Source organism: Micropterus dolomieu, linkage group LG13 (genome assembly GCF_021292245.1).
Source record: "Micropterus dolomieu isolate WLL.071019.BEF.003 ecotype Adirondacks linkage group LG13, ASM2129224v1, whole genome shotgun sequence".
Classification (NCBI taxonomy): Eukaryota; Metazoa; Chordata; class Actinopteri; order Centrarchiformes; family Centrarchidae; genus Micropterus; species Micropterus dolomieu.
The window spans coordinates 4280423-4301732 of NC_060162.1; the positions used below are offsets into that span (position 1 = coordinate 4280423).

Here is a 21310-nt window from a genome sequence, read left to right on the forward strand (position 1 = left end):
GTGGTGGAAGATGTGATAGAGTATTTTCATTAAGTCTGGTATTGCACCTTTTACTTAAGTAAAGGATTTGAATACTTCTTTCACCTCTGATAATAATACATCATAATATATTTGTTGATAATATTTTGTATTAACAGCTGTGGTGGAAGATGTGATAGAGTATTTTCATTAAGTCTGGTATTGCACCTTTTACTTAAGTAAAGGATTTGAATACTTCTTTCACCTCTGATAATAATACATCATAATATATTTGTTGATAATATTTTGTATTAACAGCTGTGGTGGAAGATGTGATAGAGTATTTTCATTAAGTCTGGTATTGCACCTTTTACTTAAGTAAAGGATTTGAATACTTCTTTCACCTCTGATAATAATACATCATAATATATTTGTTGATAATATTTTGTATTAACAGCTGTGGTGGAAGATGTGATAGAGTATTTTCATTAAGTCTGGTATTGCACCTTTTACTTAAGTAAAGGATTTGAATACTTCTTTCACCTCTGATAATAATACATCATAATATATTTGTTGATAATATTTTGTATTAACAGCTGTGGTGGAAGATGTGATAGAGTATTTTCATTAAGTCTGGTATTGCACCTTTTACTTAAGTAAAGGATTTGAATACTTCTTTCACCTCTGATAATAATACATCATAATATATTTGTTGATAATATTTTGTATTAACAGCTGTGGTGGAAGATGTGATAGAGTATTTTCATTAAGTCTGGTATTGCACCTTTTACTTAAGTAAAGGATTTGAATACTTCTTTCACCTCTGATAATAATACATCATAATATATTTGTTGATAATATTTTGTATTAACAGCTGTGGTGCAGTGGTGGAAGTTGTATTCAGAACTTTAAGAGATACCTCAGTGTTGAAAGACTCTGTCAAAGTCTTGCATTCAAATGTAAGGTACTAAAAGTAAAAGTACTCATTATGCAGAAATGGCCCAGTACAGAATGATACACATTTTATTAATGGCTTTAAACTATTGATGTTGTAGCTGGTAATGCTAATGTTATATAATTTCTATACGGCCCGTTAGCTTAATCTATGAAAATGCATCATAATTAATTTTTTTGTTGTGCTTTTAATTCATTAATCCAATTAATAATAATCCAAATCTATAAAGTAACTAAAGCTCTTAAAATAAATGTAATGAAGTACAAAGTTCAGTATATCCCTAGAAGTATAAAGTACCTCAAAATTGTACTTACTTTAAGTACAAGTACAGAGTAAATATACTTTGTTACTTTTAATCACTGCTAATCAGACCAAGTGTAACATGGCCACAGAGTCAATGTGATTTAACCAGAGGAAGGATTTAGATCCTTTACTTAAGTAAAAGTACCACTGTAAAAATACTCCATTACAAGTAAAAGTCCTGCATTGAAAATGTTACTTAAGTATTATCAGGAAAATGTACCTAAAGTATCAAAAGGAAATGAAACGCTGAAAGGCTCAGATTGTTGTTATAAGTGTCTGGCAACATTATGGAGAGGATCCCTACAGAGACAGACCTTTCTTTAAAGATCCTTTTTGTTTAACCAGAAACAGTCGCTAAGTCGCTGCTGGTTAAAGCCACCAGACTCCTTTGACAAAAACAGTAATTTTACCTCTCTGGTCTACCGCTGCCTTCATCGGTTAGTTTGTGTTTACGTGTGACTTTTGTGTTTTTACAACAAAGTCACACAATAACACAAACAAGCTAACCGACCGAGGCAGCGGCAGACGAGCATCTCCTGTGCTTTAACTCTCCCAGTCGGATAGTTCCTGTTTGTTTAGCGACAGATGAGGACAGCCGAGGTGAAAATGTGTCCCTGAGTCAGCAGGAAAATGTTACTCCTCAGTTATATTCGTCTCACGTGTGATTGTTTCCAACTAGGCGTCAAAGTTTGGCATGGATTCAAGACTACACAATCTGAACTGCGTGAAACTAATGCGCCTGGAAATGGATACTGTTGACTAAAACATCACAGATTAAATTCAGGTCACAAAAGGTTAAAAACAAGAAAATAAATACAGTAAGTTTTGCTGTAGAAGTGCTGTAAAAATATTGTAGTGAAATAAAACTTAAGCCTCTGAGAAGCAGCGGTGAAAGAAGTACTCAAATTAAGCAGTACAATACATCAATGTACTCTTTATTAGAAGCAAAATACATGCCTTCAAAATAAGTAAAAGTCAAGAATCAAAAGTAAAAGTACTTGTTCTCCCTGTGACTGATATATTATCATAAATGATTTATTAGATTGTTAATATTTATACATTGATGTTTAAGTAATAGAGTTGCAGCAATAAGTTGATTCATTGATGACTATTTTCATAATCAATTAAAAATTTAAGTCCTTTTTTTATGCAGTTTTGCTGGTTCCAGCCTCTTGAATGTGAGCATTTGCTCTGCTTCTTTGTCTTATGTGATTTTATTAATGTAAAATCATAATCTAAAGTAAATAAAGCTTTTATATAAATGTAGTGCAGTAAAAAGTATTATATTTCCTACTAAATTGTGGTGAGTAGAAGGACAAAGTAGCATGAAATGGGAATGGAAATACTGGAGTAAAGTTGAAGTACATCTAAATTGGTACTTGCTCTGTGCTATAAAAAGTTTATATGTAAGTTTCTCGTGACGGTGACTGAGCCTCGGTGAACAAAGTCACCCGTTCACTGATTAACTGCGTCTCATGAGCGTGACAGAGTGCAGGTTTCTGCTGTGACTGAGAGGGATCAGTCAGTAGAAATACACGGTGCTGAACTCTCCGACACACGAGTCTGGTGTGGGCAGAGTAAGAGGTTGTATTTGTCACATGATCAAAATGAAGCATGCTCACTGGCTAAAAAAGCAATGTAAAAGAAATATAAAGAACAAAAATTCAAAAGACAAAGACAAGAAAGATGTAGTAGGGCTGCAACTTATGATTAATTGATATTCCAATTATTTTCTCGATTAATCGTTTTGTTCATAACATGTTTATACTGTAATTTCTCACACAGCCCAAGGGGACGTCTTCAAATGTCTTCTTTAGTCAGACCAACAGTCCAAAACCCAAAGATATTCAGTTTACTATCATATATGACAAAGAAAAACATAAAATTGTTACGTTTGAGAGGCTGGAAACATTTATCTTGAGTTAGATTTGATTGTGAGACGAGTATTGATACGATGAAATGCAGTTTAGCATCTAAGTGCTTAAGTCATTAACACATGTTTAGTGGAAATATATAAATTAACAGTAAGAAGTAGATATGCAAATATACACAATATGAACACGTGTAGCAGTTACCAAAATATAATGTGCAGGTATATGTACAACTATAGACAGTAGTATAAACTTGAATAAACTACATGTACAATCAAATTGTGTCAATCAATTAATCTGCTAATCATTGCAACTCTGAAATGTACCGTATGTACTATAAGTATCAGAATGCTAAAGCATGTATTGGCTGTCTGAGTACAGGAGCTGGAGCTGGTGGAGGACGTGTGGAGAGGAGAAGCTCAGGACCTGCTCTCCCAGATCGCTCAGCTGCAGGAGGAGAACAAAAGCCTCCTCACCAACATGTCCATCAAAGACCCCATGAGTGAGGAGGACCTGCAGAGGCACGAGGGTGAGGACGTGTGCTCACAACACACAGACAGACATCATCACCTTTAAATGCTGAAAATCACAAAATGACTTTAACAACACGTTTGCATTACATCTTTTTAAAAAAAATCTTTCGATTAACACTCCGTTTTAAAAACATGTCTTATATGTTTTATTATTATTATTCCATTCAGTTTAGGTTTATTTATATAGCGCCAATTCTTAACAAAAGTCTTCTCATTGCACTTTCTATAAATAGAAGGTCTAAAAACATACTTTTTTTATAATATTACTAACAGAGACCCAACAATTCCCATTTTTATTAAGGTTTTAATCTTATTTATTTTGGGGTATTTAAACCGTAAAACAAAACCGTTTTATTTTTGTATTATTCTAATCGTCCAATTTTATTATCCATTATTATTATTATTATTATTGTTACTACAGGTTTGTTGGAACAATATATTAGGGGGAGAATGGAGACCTTAAAATTGGTTCTTTCTGAGGGAAGCATGCTTTAAAAAATTTGAAACTGAAGGTCTTTTGGTTTTGGACAAATTTAGGACACTTAAAGTCATCACTCTGGAAAAACATATTATTGACCAAACAATTTATTGATTAATTGAGAAAAGAATCAGCAGATTAATCAACGATGAAAATAATTGTTTGTTAAGTAGCCCTAATATACTAATTCTCTTTCTTGCTGAAAGTTAAATGACAAGATTGACTCTCATGTCTTTACTGTAAACAGGAACGTAGAGCCAGCAGGCGATTAGCATAGCTTAGCATAAAGACTGGAAACAGGTGGAAACAGCTAGCATGACCATGTCTGCAGGGAAGAAAATCCGCCACTTTTTCAGGCAAGCAGCGGCGTCTTGATGCTAAGCTAAGCTAAGTTAAGCGCCTCATAGCTGTAGCTTCATATTTACTGTACAGACACGAGAGCGGTTTCCCAAAATGTCCAACTACTCCTTTAAGTAATGAACGGGACTAGAAAGAGTTAAACTACTTTCTACCTGCTGTTTGTGTTCTGGTTATGCAGAAAACTTTCAGTGATGCTCGCTGTGTCTTACTTTCTCCCCCCCCCTCTCTCTCTCTCTCTCTCTCGCCATCAAGCACACAGTCACGCACACACACAAACACAAACACACAAAGGAAGTCTTTTCCTGCGTTTTGACGGCGAGCCAGTCTTGTCTCAACGGAGGCTCTTTCGTGGTTTCACACAGAGGCCACAGTCACCCGTACACACTGTGGACAGACCGGCCTCAGTGTGCAAGCACACCTGCTAGACTCACAGAGAGGCAAGCCTGCACACAAATCAGGGTTCCCTCTGTACAACGACTTTTCTCGTCCAATAAAAACAGATTACGAACAAATGCAAACTACTTCTGATAAAAAAAAAAAAAAAAAAAAAAGTTTGCCTGCTTGTTTGTGTGCGTTCACTCCGCTCACTGTCTGTGGTCACCAGGTATGACGGAGAGAGAGAGGCAGGTGATGAAGAAGCTTAAAGAAGTGGTGGACAAGCAGAGAGACGAGATTCGAGCCAAGGACCGTGAGCTCACACTGAAAAATGAGGACATAGAAGCAGTAAGGCCACAAACTCCCAGCAGCAGCTGCAAAGACGTTTTTTCATTTTGACATGTTCAGAGATGCCGTGCAGCTATATCTCCACGTAGGAGCTGCAGTGATTAGTTGGTTAATGGATTAGCTGATCGACAGAAAACTAATCGAAGAATATTTTGATTGTTGATTTATCGTTTAGTTCAGCAAAAATGCCGAACATCTTAAATTAGATTTTTTGCTGTTTCTCTTTGAGATTTCTGACAGTAAATTTAATATCTTATGGTTGTGGACTGTCGAAATCAGTGTAATCTTTAGCAGCAGCCCCACTTCATGTAAAACAACAGATGTCTGAATGAATTAGTTTTTGTTTGTTTGTTTTTTTTTCAGAGAAGAGCAACAACATTATGTAGTCCAGTCAAATTTTAGCAGATTCAGCATTTTCGAATTTTAACATGTTTTCAGCCTGGTACAATTTTTTTTTGTCTCTATAGTCGTTTTTCCCGTGAATGAAAACTGTGCAGGTGGTGAATTTTTATGTAACTCTCCTGTTTAAATTATATTTATGCATAATTAAGGGGAAAATCCACTTGGTTGCTGGGACACGGAGAATACGTCCATGCTCTATATATATATATCTATGGTGCGTACAGTGAACTGTATTAGTATTTCCAGCATTCACTGAAGATATACAGTAGCACTGATTTTACACATCAGAGTGTGTTTGTAGGTGTTGGGGAGTATCGCTGCAAATGTGAAAAAGTTGTATAAAGCCTCTAATGTCACTTGAGTCAGTGTTGGTTGGGAGAAATATGGTTACCTTAGCCGCTACTAGCATACTGCACCTGAATCCAACTAAACTGTCAGTGGTCATGTTGGATTATGGGTAATGTAGGCGCCAGGTTTGCACAAGGAAGAAGAATGAGTGGAATAAACAACCCGATGTCTCTGGACCCTGTTGCATTGATATGGATATTCTGTTTTTAAAATGTGAGTCCAAAAATGTTACAGAAGTGCACTATTAAGTCGCAGTACATTAACGTTATTGATTAACACCATGACAATTGAAAATGAATCATGTAAAAAAAAAAAAAAAAGATTTATTTTTTATTGGCATTTACAGTCTCCAGCAAAATCAGCAAAAAGACTAAGATAGATAAGAACATGTAATATACAATAAAACTAATAAACAGTTCAAATAATTAAATAAACATACAGAAAATAAACATAAAGTTAAACCAACACAATCAAACCAGTGGTTAAAGTATATCACCGTACAGAGCGGCTCCTTTATCATTCACTCATTCATGAGAAATGCAACACCGCTTTGTCTTCTTAAAAAGCAATCTAAATTTTATATTTTAAATTTTAGAAATAATGCAGACATTCAAGCGGGACCAAAACTTTAGTCTTTTTACCATAAAAGAACAAATGATCAGTCTTTAACTTAGAGTGCACCTCTTAAGTTTTAGGAGGGATAGGGAATGTATTTTCCTGTTGGATAACAAACTTTCAGAAATCTGTTTCTGATGAAGGCCTTTGTGCAAGTTTTATCAGCCAAACCTATGTCAAGGACACTGTGTACTAACGGGACTACTGCAAGAAAACATAATACTCTTGACACCATCGTTTTAAGTTGAGCAAAGGAGTTGACTGTGTAACTTGAATTTGATAAATTGCCTTTTTAATAGGATGAATAGGTCACTAAGGCGGCTTTAGATGAAGTCAGAGGAGCACATGTTGTGTTAATTCTGCCTTTGACTCAGCAAGTCTTTGTCATGCTAGTTTTGATGACAAATATTTTAGACCGCTGCAGTACAGTTTTTATCTCGTGGACTGAGAAAGTTTCCCTGGGGCCATGCTGGACACAAATAAAATGTAGGGCACTTAGATTTGATAGATGTTCACACATAAAACAAAACGTTCCCAATGCAGCTTTAAAATTGTTGATTGCGGTGAATAATTTGACATAATATAGTTTTTCTGCTGTTTTCACTATTTCCTGTTCTCTGAGGCTTTTATAATTAACCCATGTTCCCCAGTGTTTATATCCGTCTGTGTGTCTCTGCAGCTCCAGCAGCAGCAGTCTCGTCTCATGAAAATCAACCACGACCTGCGCCATAAAATCTCAGTGGTGGAGGCGCAAGGGAAAGCTCTGATTGAACAGAAGGTGGAACTGGAGGCCGGGGCTCAGGCGCGGGGACAGGAAGTCACTGCCCTTCGGCAGGAAGTTACACGCTTGAGGGAAAGACTTCAAGGTGACCTGCCGGCCCAGAACCTTGAGGAGCCTCCACCTCAGCCCCCCTCACCTGCAGAGGTAACGCTGCACACAAAACTAATAAAAGAGCTACATGTGAGTTTGTAGTCAGAATTTAAAATTGAATATTGAGTTTTATTTTCTAAAGTTCTGCAAGATACCCCAGAAAAACGTCTGTTTTGAAAGATTCTGTCATTGTGTAAGCTTTAAGCATCCTGTTAGCTCAATATAAGCACAGTGCCTTGTGGGTTCAAATCTGGTCCACTGCCATCCTCTTTCGCTCATTGCATCGTATCTACAAAGGTTAAACTGCCAAAAAAGGTCTTGAAAAGGAGCTCTTGCAGAGAGTTGAGAGTTAGATTGATACTGCACTCATGTCAGTCCGTTCAAATTGAAGCTACAGCCAGGGGACGCTTAGCTTAGCTTAGCTTAGCACAAAGACTAGAAACAGAGCTAACAGCTAACCTGGCTCTGCTGAGTCATTTTTTTTTACCTTAGGAGTAGGACAGAGTCAAGCTAGCTTCTTACCCTGTTTCCAGTCTTTATGCTAAGCTAAACTAACTGTCTCCTGGCTACAGCGTCACACAAACACAGGAGGGGTTTTGATCTTGTAAACTAACTTCCAAAAAACTATTTCTTGAAGAAATACTCAAGTCATCATGTTCCAGTTATAAAAGAGGTCTGATCACTTTTAGGTGCAACTTTTCAAGCCAATATCATAATCAGTAATTTTCCAATGAAGCCATATACCTTTTATCTAAATTCCTTAAAAAGGAGATAGTAACTAGTATTGCTTTTTAAAAGGGTAATAAAGTGTCTTTTACTCCACCAGCGTGGTAAAGCTGCTGCAGTGGTTGCGGGGGCTCAGGGCTGGTCGGACAGACCTGACCCCTCTGAGCTGATGTTTGGTGGGTTTGATCCTTCCCCACGACCCCTGCCTGGTTCCCTCAGCCCAGAGGGACACGAGGATGGGGAGGAGGAGGCTGAGGACGAGGCAGTGTTGCTTTGGGTAATACAGAAGTTAGAAACCAGAGTGGTGTGATTGTCCCGACTCTTAACTCCAAACCTGCACTCCCCTCCCGGAGGAACAACCACATCGTTAGAAACAAAAACATGCTAGTATACTAACATTTGTATGACCCATGGGAAGTGCTCAAGTGGCTTGGCATGGGTGTTTAAGAACTAACTGAGAGTCCGTAGGATTTGTCGCTCCACAGCCAACTGGGTGACAACTGCACCGTTGACCTTTCTAAATAAAGGTCACTCCGACTGCTCAGCCTCTAACAGCACTTCAAAGTCCACCTTGATCCTGAAACACTGACAGTAGAGACGGTTGTTTGAAGTCCAACTGAAATGAAAGTGCATGTATTTTCCCGCAAACCAAATGGAGAAATTTATATTTTTTGGTCTCGTGAATTTGTCAGAATACCGTTTGTCATTTCTCCATCTACATATATGGAAAAGTCGTTTCCATACAGCCATTTAAATTGCTTCTTTTTAAAGCATAGTTGCATGAAGCAGTAACGTCAGTCTCCTATCATAAAGTTTCAATCCAAGAAGTTTGTTTCATGTGTAATTTGAGGAAGGTCACAGCCTCTTCTTTACGCCACACGAATCGGATGTTTTCGTCTCTCCGGTGGAAGCTTGAGTGACGCATGCTTCAATGAACGTCTTCATTTATTCCCTAAGTTTATTTTCATTGCACTTTATCACATTTTGTTTTTATGATACACAAACATTTCCACCTCTGGTGATATTTAGACTTTCTTTTCTCATTACTTTAGCTTTCCTGCTAATGTATCCTTCTTATCTAACAAACATGAACACTCTTCTTGTCCTGCACTTCAGCTTCTTGAATGAGCGACAAAACAAACGTTCACCGGGGAAAAGCGCACTGCCAACATCAGTTTGCAGGCTAGACAGCTACATAGCTGCTCAGCTGCAGCACATAAATGCACTTGCAAATTTAACTTCGCTCCAGTTCCATGCCAGTTTGGTCCTTTCTCTTTAAAACCACTAACAACACGCTGTCTGCCCATGACATTTAAGCTACAGCGCACATTTGTTTACTTTGTCAATCAAACACCGACACGCCCCTCCAGCCGGCTTGGAGGAAAAGGAGCATTTCTGATATTCCCCCAAAGGATTTTTTTTCTTCCCTTTTAAGAGAAAAACAGTTTCAGTTGGACTTTGTCTTTGTGTATAAAATACATGTTAATAAGAATGATTGTTTTGTTGTTTTGGCTCAGTGCATGAGTGACTTCTGTCAGCTGCATGTGCTGTTTAAGACTTTCCGGTGTTGTTTTAACAGACAGCGAATGCCTCGATTGTGCCGAGTTAAAAAACAAAACTGTTTTAGCCTAAAGGGAGGAGGGAAGGGCGAACAAATGTATTGGAACAAGGCCTGGTGTCTGACTTAGAGTTCATCGTTTGCCACCAGGAGGCGATGTGCGATGAGGACATGCCTGCTGTGTTCCAATATTTTACCAAGGTATCCTCACTTCCTTCCCGCCTTCCTCCCTTTTCTCTGGTTTTGTTTCCTCTCTGTGATGCATTTGTGTCTCGGCAGGAGGCGTTGTGCGAGGAGGAGTCGGGAGGCCTGGACCCAAAGGACCCCAACCGGCCCCGGTTTACGCTGCAGGAGCTGAGGGATGTCCTCCACGAGAGGAACGAGCTCAAGGCCAAAGTCTTTCTGCTGCAGGAGGAGCTGGCCTACTACAAAAGGTACTCACAGGCACATATCTCAATCTGAGGAGATCAGTTCTTATAATCAAGCATAATTACAGCTTAAGTTGTTGATTAATCTGTTTTTGCAGTGATGAGACAGAGGATGAGATTGTTACTCCTTCTCCTTCTCCCTCACCTGAACTGAGGACTCGCTCCCGTTCTTCTGCCCAGCCAGAGTCAGGAATCAAACGCTTGTACGTTGTGTTCACTCACTCACTCAGATACATCTACCCACTCGCCTATTGAAATCTCACAGACCACCTTCCTTCACTTTGAGATCACAAACACTCAGATTGCTTTGCATGCGCTGAGCAAAGGCTTATTAAAAAGATCCCTGCATGCTCAAACATGTACATTTTACTCTTTACAGGAAATATACAAATTAAATTTTGGCTCAAGCTTGTTCTTTATAAGAAAGGTAACGTCTCCGCACCAGCAGAATCAGAATCGGATTTATTGCCAAGGTGGTTTTACACATACAAGGAAGATATCCAATAAATATGAGATTGAGACGTGTACAGTACCAGATATGTTTTACTATTTTAGGCTGGTTGACTGTCATAGTAGTATCTCAAAAAGGTATTTGAATTTTAGAATAAAGAATTTATAATACAGAAATGTCTAATCAGCTAATTAACTCAAAACCACTTGCAAAGGTTTCCTGAGCCTTTGCTCTCTCAGTCTGGTTCTGGAGCTCACAGTGAACTTTTCCACGATATTCAAATATACAAGATAGAAAAGATCACTTCATATTGAGTTATTAACTAGGTGAAAGCAGCTTGAACTATAACTATAAAAGAAACACATTAAAAATAAATAATATAACCACAAGCATAGTTGTGTTTTAGCTGTATCCACAAAAAAAATAACTTTCAGTGATTATTACTGGAAACAGCTCGTACACACGCCCACTTCCTGTGTTTGTTTGGCCTAAAACAAAACAAACAACTAAAATGTGTCAAATTCTGGTCTTTCCTGTGTTTCAGCACGTTGATCTGGTTTGTGCTGTCCATGTAAAAATCAGACTTTACAGCACCACAACATCTAATCTTGTTAAAATGGCCAAAACAACATTTTAATAGTAATTGTACTATTAGAGTAATAGCTGCAAAGTAGACTAAGGAATGTCGGACTGAGTCACCTGCTGAGCTGAATCACACAGATCCCGTCTTATTATGAATGTAGTTACTAGAGAATTGTTTAAACAGTAGCCCTCGCCTATTAAATATGTGGCCTTCGCTGTGTGACGCAGTGTCACCACTCATTTTCCCCAAAGCTTAATACGTCTAATATTATAAAAATATAGTAATTTCTTCTAACGTAAGCAGAAGCGAGGTGAGGTGGCCACTTTAAAACACTGCGTGACAACTCGCTCCATATTAAGCAATGTATTTGAGATTTCAGACATTTATAAAATCATTGTTTTAGGGCTGCAACCATGATTATTTTCATTATCGGTTAATATGTTGATCGTTATTACAAATGAACGATTTGTTTAGTCTATAAAATGTCACATAATAGTGATTTTCCAGAGCTCACATCTTCAAATAACTGATTTTGTCTGACAACCAGTCCAAACAAAACCCAAAGATATTTAATGTTATAAAACAGAATAGCTACAAATCTTCACAGATTTAAAGGCAGTACACGTCAAAGGTTTGTTATTTATATATTCATGTCATGGACACGACGTTGCGTTGAACTTTTTTAGGACACTTTTTTGATGGCGCACAAATTTTACACTTATTTCTTACACAAGTAAACATAGTGCAGTATAATAATGCTTTAAAATGGGAGTGAGCATTGAAGTGTATTTCTGGCCTTTTGACAAAATAATCACATGATTAGTCACGTGATAGCAGGGGAGTTTCAGAACCTCCTGAGAAGGTCACGCTTAAGAAACAGTGTCTGCGTGCGCTGATGCTGTGTTGCATTACTGCACCGAACACTTTCTTCTGTTTCTAAATAACGTTACTTGTCAGCGTTTGCACAAAAGAGATTTAAGATTTGAAGACACCACGCTCACCACTCCGTGTGCATGGTTAATGATTAGCATGCTCGGGTCATGGGTCAGGTCACATCACATGACACACAAACACACCATGTTGCAAATGAAGGAGCGTGTTTTCATTTGCCTGCACCCATTTTATTTTTCTACGCTAAAATGAACTAAAGCATGTTTTGGTCCCTCCCCTTCCGGTGGACCACCATGGGACCTTATTCGGGAAAAAATATGTACGGTAGTCAACGGCGAGAGACAACTAATGTTTTCATCCCGTTTGAATTTTGCCCTGAATGACACACGTGATGCTTGTCAATTTTAAAATATAACTTTGAAAGTCAAGAAAGTCGCAGTTTGTCTGTTAAAGTATAAGACTGTGAAAATACATAATTACAAAGACCACAAACAGTGAACGTTAGCTTAGCATGACAACGCCGACATGTTGAGACGAGAGATTTAGTTCATTGAGCGGTTTCACACAAAACTAAATGTTACTTTACAGTTTTACGTCAAACTGCGACTTTCTTGATGGACAAAATGACATTTGTGTGTGATTCAGGGCTCAACTCAAACAGGATAAAAACACAAGCTGTCTCTCTCGCCGTCTCATCGTACTTCTTTTTTCCGAAATAAGGTCCCATGTGGCGGAGGGGGTCTCTCTATAGGAACTTTATATTTGGGTCAAACAGAGGTCAAAGGTTGATGTGGTCCCTGTCTCCCCCTGTTCGTCCCCCCTCTCTATATACCTCTTGTTGTTTGTGCCTGTGTGTCTTCACCTCTGTGTAACAGGATCTTCACAGCTATTATGCCGATGGTGGCGGCTGGTTTGATCCCAGATGACCCCACTTTACAGCCAATCAGACGTCTCGTATCGCTTGTATGACTCTATATTTTGGTTGGCTTCAAAGTCTGTCACTTTCTCAGCTATCCACTTGCATGTGCTGGGGTTGCTTTTTCAGCCTTTCTCTTCCTACCTTTGTAGTATTCTGATTGGCTGATTGTGGGGCTGTCTCATTAACAATGTCCAATGGGATGATTGTGGATCATAAAAAAAAAAATCAGCCAGTCAGAATATGAATGTGTAGTCTGTCGTCTTTTCCCTCACTGACCACAATAACAACTGGTTCACGTCTGCTCTAAACTCAAAAATAATTCGGTTGTATTCACAAATTAAAGCGCTTGTAGCCGTTTTGCAATAGTTAGTGATTAAAGCACTGTAATGGACAGTGAACGCAAATTATCATGTTTTATTCAACAGTACAGCACTGATCAGTTTACAAATTCAGAGATAAATATTTTTTAATCTATTTATATTTTAATGTCAACACAAAAAAGGACTGAAATTTAACTTCACTTGTCTTAAGGTAAAGGTGCTCTGTGTAGCATTTCGCACTCACTTTAAAACAAATGTATAATTTTTTGTAAACAAATAAATAAGAATGATGAATGGGGGCATAATCAACCTGTAGAAATGGCCTCTTCACTGGATTTTTCACTGTGGCTCAGGTTACATGGGAAATCTGCAGCAGCGCCGAGGTCCTAAACTGGCTGATACGCCGCTCTTGTTGTGGTGGCCGACTCTGAGTGCTGCCGTTGTTCCACTGACATGTACCGCTTCTTACATTAAACGGTACATTTGGTGTTTTGCAACCTGGATATCCGTATTTTCCCGTGTTTGACGAACTGAACTAACTGAAATTGGTCCAGTATTGAGCGAAACAGGGCTGCAATATAACCATTGAGGGTAACTGCGCCCAGTCAGAAGTACGTCCAATAAATTGCTTGTTTTTGCCGCTGACGGGCTCAGATTGTTATTACAAGTGTCTGACAACATAATGGAAAGGATCCCTACAAAGACAGAACTAGATCCTTTTTGTTTAACCAGAAACAGTCACCATAACGCTGTGGTCACCAGACTCCATTGACAAACGTAACTTTTGGTCTACAGCTGCCTCACCAAAGTCACACACCTACATAGTTTGATTATGTAGTTGTGTGACTTTGGTGTTTCTAAGCATTTAAAACAACAAATTCACACAATATCACATGTAAACCAGCAGTAGACCAGCAACCCCCGTGTTCTGCGAGGTAAAATAGATTTTTTTTTGTCGAGGGAGTCTGGTGGCTTCCTTGAGAACACTAGAGTTAAAAATTTCTGGTTAAACAAAAAGGATTTTACTCTTTGACCTCTATGGCCTGGCTCTGTAGGGATCCTATCCATAATGTTGTCATACACTTATAATAACAATCTGAGCCTTAGTGGCTGAGCTTTAGTGGACGTACTTTGGCCGGTCGCAATTGCCCGTAAGGATTATGTTGCAGCCCTGCTTCACTGCTGCCGACTGCAGCACGTTAGCTCATTACTGGACCAATTTCAAAAAATGTTTTCCCAATTAGTCCCACAGACATATAAAATATAGGAAGCTAGGGTCCAGGTTGAAAAATCCCAAACTTAGCCTTTAAATATACAGACAAATGCCCACTTGCATATAGCAGGTGTTAATGGGCAAACTAATATTAACCTGTTTGAAACGGACAACTATTTGCCCCTATTTCCAGGGAAAAACGCCTAAAATAACATACCCAAAATGAATCAGGAATAACATATTAGCTTATAAATGAACATATTTATTTTACCATTACAGACTAAATGGAGTCTGCAATATAGAAAAATATGATATTTTCATCCTCGGCTGGTAAAAAAGCTGTATTTTTAATGCAATAAACCATCAAAACCATCATAAGATAGATTATAATGCAACTGAAAATCTTCTAATACACCTCGAATGCAAATGTAACTGTAAATTTGATGAAAATAAACTAAAATACAACAGTTATCATACGATATTTTCAAAATATACCAGGCGAATGTCCATATTTTGGCTTTAGTTTAAACGTTGACTTTTATTGGGATTTATCTTTAAAACACTATTTATGTCCATACAACCAAGTTCCAACATAACATAATATTGAAATATTGATAAAAACAGTGAATATTCATCAACATTCCTGTCACCAAAAGTAGCTTGAGAACGGAAAATCCCCTCAGACCGCGAAAAAGACCGTGGGTTTTAAAGCGGCACTTCTCGTGCTCTGCAGAAAAAGGCGAGAGACGGCAGGCACAGTATTGCGCAATAATCAAGTGGCACCCGGAGATATTTTTAGCAACAATTTGGCTGATTTTTGGACTGAAAACAGCGAAAAATGTGCCATGAGTCAAACAGCATCAAACACACCACTAGGCAAAGTTGACATGTAACACGGTAAACCTGTATGCCGGTGAAAAGGGGCATCTGCCAGTTAAATAGGAGTGTTAAGTCGTTTATAGCCTGCAGACAAAATCAGCAGGGTCATGTGTCGATAAGAATCAGTGTAATGCTGGTAAGAATTGACAAATGACAGTGGAGATCAGAAACAACAGCAGCACACCACGCCACTCAGATCTGACATATACCTGTAGGCCAAGAGCGGCTTAGCATAAGCCACTTTTTGATCTCGGCATCACTCCTGCATTGCTTTACAGTCTAAGCTTTTTCAGCCATCAGGATTATTAGGTAATTTGTTTTTAAATGTCAGGAGCAAGAGCATGTAGAAGTAATTATACCAAAGTATCACAATTAACTTCAGTTTTAATGTTTTGCTAAATGCCACACATACAAAATGTGACACTAACACTGCTTTACAAATGACTGATATTCCCTGTCATGCTGCATTTGTCATATGACACCGACACATCCATGACTAGCCATCTACTCAAGACACTGCCTCTCTCTTCCCTCCTTCCTCTCATCTCAGGTTTAGTTTCTTCTCACGGGACAAGCAGCGGAACTCGCAGCGGGGTGCGCAGATTGACGTCGGCTTCGGCTCGTGGGCGGGGAAAGACGACGTGTACACAGAACAAGCCCAGGAGGCGTTGCAGCACTTGTAGTCCCACCTGGACGGGATATGTCGAGGTTACTCAAAACTCCCAGAACTCTTAACACTCCCATGTCCATCACTCGAGGCCAGCTTGTGAAGCGTTGATCGCACGCCAGTCCACCACTAGTGACTCACACTGCAACCGCAATATCATGTGCTTGAGGTGAGAAGGCCGACAGAAAGAAGAGTGAGCGGATCACCTTGAATGAGGCTGCAGCTTTTAGATAAAGATGTTCCAAAAACCTTTTTTTACAAAAGGACCACAAGTTTAAAAATACTAGAAAATGGTGCATGAAGGATTTTACAGAGTCAGACACGATGATCTGTAGATGAGAGGGTAAACTCAAGTTCAGTGAAGGAAAACGGAAAGTTAATGCAAATCAAGTGGTTAACGATATGTTGGTATAAGTCCAGAATAAACGTAAGTGGGTGAAAAGTACGACGGAGGGGAAGGCTTGGGAAACAAAATGGTGCTGTAAAAGTCTATTCCAGCTATTTGATGACCGAGGAGGGTTTTATATACAGTATATATTATGAAGAATAATAAGAAAATACAATAAAAAAATATAAAATCAAAGGCAAACATGCAAATAAAACAATAACATGACACTTTTGTGTCCCAATAATGTATTTGAACTTTCTGGCCTTGTTCATGTGGGTGGCTGGCAGGTACATCACATCACCAGCATTTTGGCAAATTCAAACTATGCAGCTCAGCCGTATAAAATGATGCTTAGAATCACAATTTAAAAGCGTCACGCAACATACAGCAAGTGTGGAAGCCCATTTCTGCCAAAGAAAGAAAGAAAAAACACACACAGAGGGTTAGACATGATAGAAATCCATGGTACGTCAACTCACAGTTTTGACTTAGTGTCTAATTAGTTTTACTTAATAACTAATTGTAGTGGCCGTTTGTCAACAAACAAAATAAAGTTAAACTTAAATCAAACCTTCAAACGACAACTTCTAGCACCCTGGGCAGGTAATGTACGCAGGCGAGAAATAAAATCAAATTCAAACTGGATTCAGGGTTTGTGGCTGGTTTATTTGTTCCAACTGAGCAAGCAATACAGCATCTCTCACGCTGGTAAAAAACCATGTGCCCATCACCCAGGTGCTGCTGCTCACTTCCTACTTCCTACCTATATTTACCCTCACCTGTGCCCACTACTGCCCTCAGGTGTCTAAATCAAACATTGCAATTATTAAACTAACCAAAAATAAAGACTAAACATATATATAAAACAATTAACTAAACAAACAACAAAAAAACATTATCAAAATATGTATACATATATACGTATTTCTAATGTAAACAAAATCATAATAATAATCAATTTAATTAACAAATTACCACTACTGAAAGCAAACTAATGTAGCTTCAACACTAATTGTTTCTCACCAAGTCAAAACTGATGACTTGCCGAGTCAATATTATGAGAGCGTATCTCATAATTTAGATTTTTAATAATAGCAAGTCATCATAGTTTTAACTCACTATCTTCTAATTTAGTTTTAATAATAACCATAAGTCATCATAGTTTTGACCTAATATCTCCTAATTTAGATTTTTTAAAATAACCATTAGTCATTATAGTTTTGACTTGATATCTTATCTTTTTATCATGCATAACTCATGTTTTTTTCTTTTCCCGTTGTCAGTGGGCTTCCATTATGTTCAGTGTACACTTCTCTCACAACTAACTCACAGTTATGAAATGGACTCAAATGACTACGTAAGAGCAGCGTGGAAAATCCGCTAATATCCACCATCCAGAGCCACAAAACACCCATCGCACATCGTTCTCATATTCAATCCTACAGTCTGACGATAACAGTAATTTATCACAGTATCACCAGCTGCACCAAAGCAGGTTGTAATCTATGACCGTCCTCTTTGGTAATAAAGCCAACAGATGCAGTTTATCGAAGAAAACAAAGTAACTCAACAGCCTTATAGCCTTTGAGCACTCCAGGACACTGTATAACTAGATTCACAAAAGCAGCATTGTCAGTACTAAACTCCTGTGAGATGCCTATTAATTTATTTGTGTTTTTAATATAACTGAGGAGAAAAACATTGATTTCCTGCCTGTATTTAGAGAAGGCTAAATAAAACCTGATCAGAGCATCCTTAAAAGGTTCAGTCTGGTGACAGTCCATATTTTTCGTCATGTCAACAAATCCCATAGCTCACACACACTGTCGTTTATTTTCACACTATCGCCCCGCTGCCCCGAATACTCAGAGCAGTAAATGTGGATTAATCCTCCGCTTAAACTAGCATTTTTTAAAGGATTAATATCTTCACTATGAACCAAAGGGCTTGGGGGCTGGAGAGCCACAGACAGGACGTCAGAGAGTGTTCAGAAACACATTGTTGATTTTTGTCCTTCCATGAGATTTGTTAAAAATAAGTAAAATATAGAAAAACACCAGCCTTGTTCTTTAAAATCCTCTATTCCCGTAAATAAGGCACGCACATGAGCCACTGAGCTGGATTGTATTTTTAAAAAGAAAAACGTTCATAGTAATGTTCTGCAAGTTTTCCCACGAAGGAAGTAAAAGGTTTTTTTTAACCTACTCTTTTGTCACCCTAAACATCATAGCTACCTTTAAGCTCACATCAAGTAGAAAAGACACAGCAAGATGCGCTTGCATATTGAGGCTTGCTAAATACACTTGTGCTTTTATGCATCATTTATACAAGGCCTCAAATATAGACGTGGTTTCAAAGCTATGTTATGAGCAACAGCGTATGATTTGAATACAATGAAAAATCATGACGTTGCATCACAAGTAACATTTAAAATCTTCCTCAGTTTGAGCTCAGGAGGCTGCTGAGAGGTTTCAAGTGTGGTTTACGTTTTATAAAGAAAGGCTACATCGGTGGTTGCAGCTTCTGCTTTTACAGCTTGCCTTCACGCTTTAAACACTGACTGATGTCCTCAACCCGGAGAGGCAGTGAGTAAGCTGTGTGGTGTGTTTTAAAAGTAGCGGCACTTTATCTTCATTTATACTCACCCAGCGAGGGGGGATAAATTAATCTGAAATGACAAAAACACTGTCAAGAGGCTTAAAATGAATGTGTGTCAATGAGTGTGTAAGCAGCTACCCGTGTTTTTACATATTTGAAGACAAAATAATATTTATTGCAAGAAAGCATCACATTCTAGACGCTTGAAGTCAAAGGGATCTGGACAGTTTAGACGTGAACATAGTGAAACATTTAAAGGGAAATCTCAGACATGGCAACATTTCCAAATGCTCACTCCAGCTTGTCAGCTCGTTATTTAAGTCCGTGGCGATCACCATCTCATGCGTTTCTCTGATTAAAATGGATATTTAAAAGATATCATGAATGGATCATCGTTTTATTAAATGAGCTGGCTTTCATTCAAACATGTCTCTGCAATAATAAACAATTCTGTAATGTTTAAGTTGTTTGGGTTTGTTTTTTGTTGTTGCAGGTGCTTCCGTATGAAGGACTAAAACATAATTACTTAAATAAATTAATTACAAACATAAATTATTCATAAATAAACACATTTTGGTAATGAAAAATGCCATTTCTGTACATTTAAATGGATTTATTGATTGCTACATGTATTTAGACAATTGACAGGAAACAGCAAATAGTCTGCTAGAACAAAATCTCCAGGTAGCAGGATGTAATTTTTTTCAGTAATCTGCATCAATAACTCTTCCTCCCGGGCAGGAGATATGTAAGAGACATCCCCTTCGATAGCAATACCGATCAGACCTTCAGTGTGGCGGTGCTTATAATTTTGACCATGTTTGTGCTCTAGCAAGGAAAATTACTAGATCTTTCAATAAATACCTAAAAACAGTCTATGATGTTGGCATTGTGGCTTGAACACACTCAATTAAAAACTCCATTCTCTTGTGAAGTATGGCAACTAACATGTGCCAAACTCTACAAACACAGTGGAGTAAGAGATGTTGAACCTCAAAGCCAAATCTTTCAGAGGAAGGTTTAGTCTCAACCCCTCTGCAAAACTAAAACTACCTGTTCAGATTTGAAAAGAACAGACAAAAGGCCACAGGTGAAATATGGCTCACACAGTTGAAAAATGAGCATTAAAACAAATCGGGAGTCCGGTGTAAAGCTTTGTCTTGTCTTCATTCCTCTGAAAAGACTCAAGGCTAAAGTGCTTAAGTCCTAATATCACCCAGCTCTGTTCCTCTGATCCTCTCAATGTCATCCATGCCTCTGTCTGTATGGCATCCTGCACCTTCATACGATAAATGGCATTAGGGAGAGTTCACGCTGTACACCCACGACTTCATCCCCCGACACGAAGAGAACTCTGTTGTGAAGTTTGCGGACGATACCACCATCATTGGCCGGATTCCAAACAACGATGAGACTTCAAATCGGGAGGAAACTGCTAATCTTGCAGAGTGGTGCTCAGAGAACAAACTACTGCTCAACGTCAGCAAAACTTAAGGAGCTGATCGTTGATTTCAGGAATAAGGAGATAAGGACAAACACTCAGGTGGAGCAGGTGAACAGAGAACCTGACCTGGTCATCTCGCATCTCCACGCTGGTGAAGAAAGCTCAGAAACAGCCGTATTTCTTGAGGAAGCTTAAGAAGGCCAAATTCCCGTGCCAAGTTCTTGTAAGCTCTTACAGAGAAAACATCACTAACTGACATGGGATCCGAGTCCCGGTCCTGAGCCTTTCTGAGTTCGTGTGGTGGCACGGGTTTTACTCCGGGAACTCTGGTTTGCTCCCACTTTCCTCAAAACAATTCAGCTATTGGGCTTTCTAAATTACCACAAAAAGTAAATGGTTTCATAATTCTAAATATGTAATAAATCAATCAATAAAAATGTTAAAACTGAAATTTCTTGCTCATCTCTGTCAAAACTGTACATATTGAAGTTCTGCTTTTTTCATGAGATAACCACTTGCATCAGCATTACATTTATTGTCATGACTCATGACCAAAAATAGTTACTAGGCACATTTAAGGTTAAAGGTTGTTAAGCTAAAATATGGTTGCAATACTTATTTGCATCCCCCAGTTCATTTTTAAGTAACCAATTAACCCTTCGAGAGCTCACTTGCTCCAATACTGTGGCTTTATTGTTAGAAGGTCACTCTAACATTAACAAAAATGTTTTATAATGTGAGTTTCATACACCAGTTTCAACATATATAAGTCACAGTTTGAGTCATTGTGCACCACTCCACTAAGCACCTGTTCATAATAAGCATCTT

General features: G+C 38.3%; 1 protein-coding gene across 3 annotated transcripts in view; it reads left to right on the top strand.

Moving 5' to 3' along the window:
* rilpl1 (Rab interacting lysosomal protein-like 1) overlaps positions 1-19501 on the top strand; it is a 21199-nt gene extending 1698 nt beyond the window's left edge. The window contains exons 2-9 of one of the 3 annotated variants that reach the window (XM_046066384.1): positions 3469-3616; positions 5063-5181; positions 7226-7471; positions 8244-8420; positions 9852-9902; positions 9981-10135; positions 10228-10332; positions 15936-19501. In XM_046066384.1, coding sequence (XP_045922340.1) covers positions 3469-3616; positions 5063-5181; positions 7226-7471; positions 8244-8420; positions 9852-9902; positions 9981-10135; positions 10228-10332; positions 15936-16068 — 1134 coding nt within the window. In that variant the 3' untranslated portion in view covers positions 16069-19501. Of the gene's footprint in view, positions 1-3468; positions 3617-5062; positions 5182-7225; positions 7472-8243; positions 8421-9851; positions 9903-9980; positions 10136-10227; positions 10333-12929; positions 13024-15935 lie in introns of those variants that run through there. The other 2 variants (XM_046066385.1, XM_046066383.1) reach the window with 2 other exon arrangements.
* The last annotated feature ends 1809 nt before the right edge of the window (positions 19502-21310 follow it).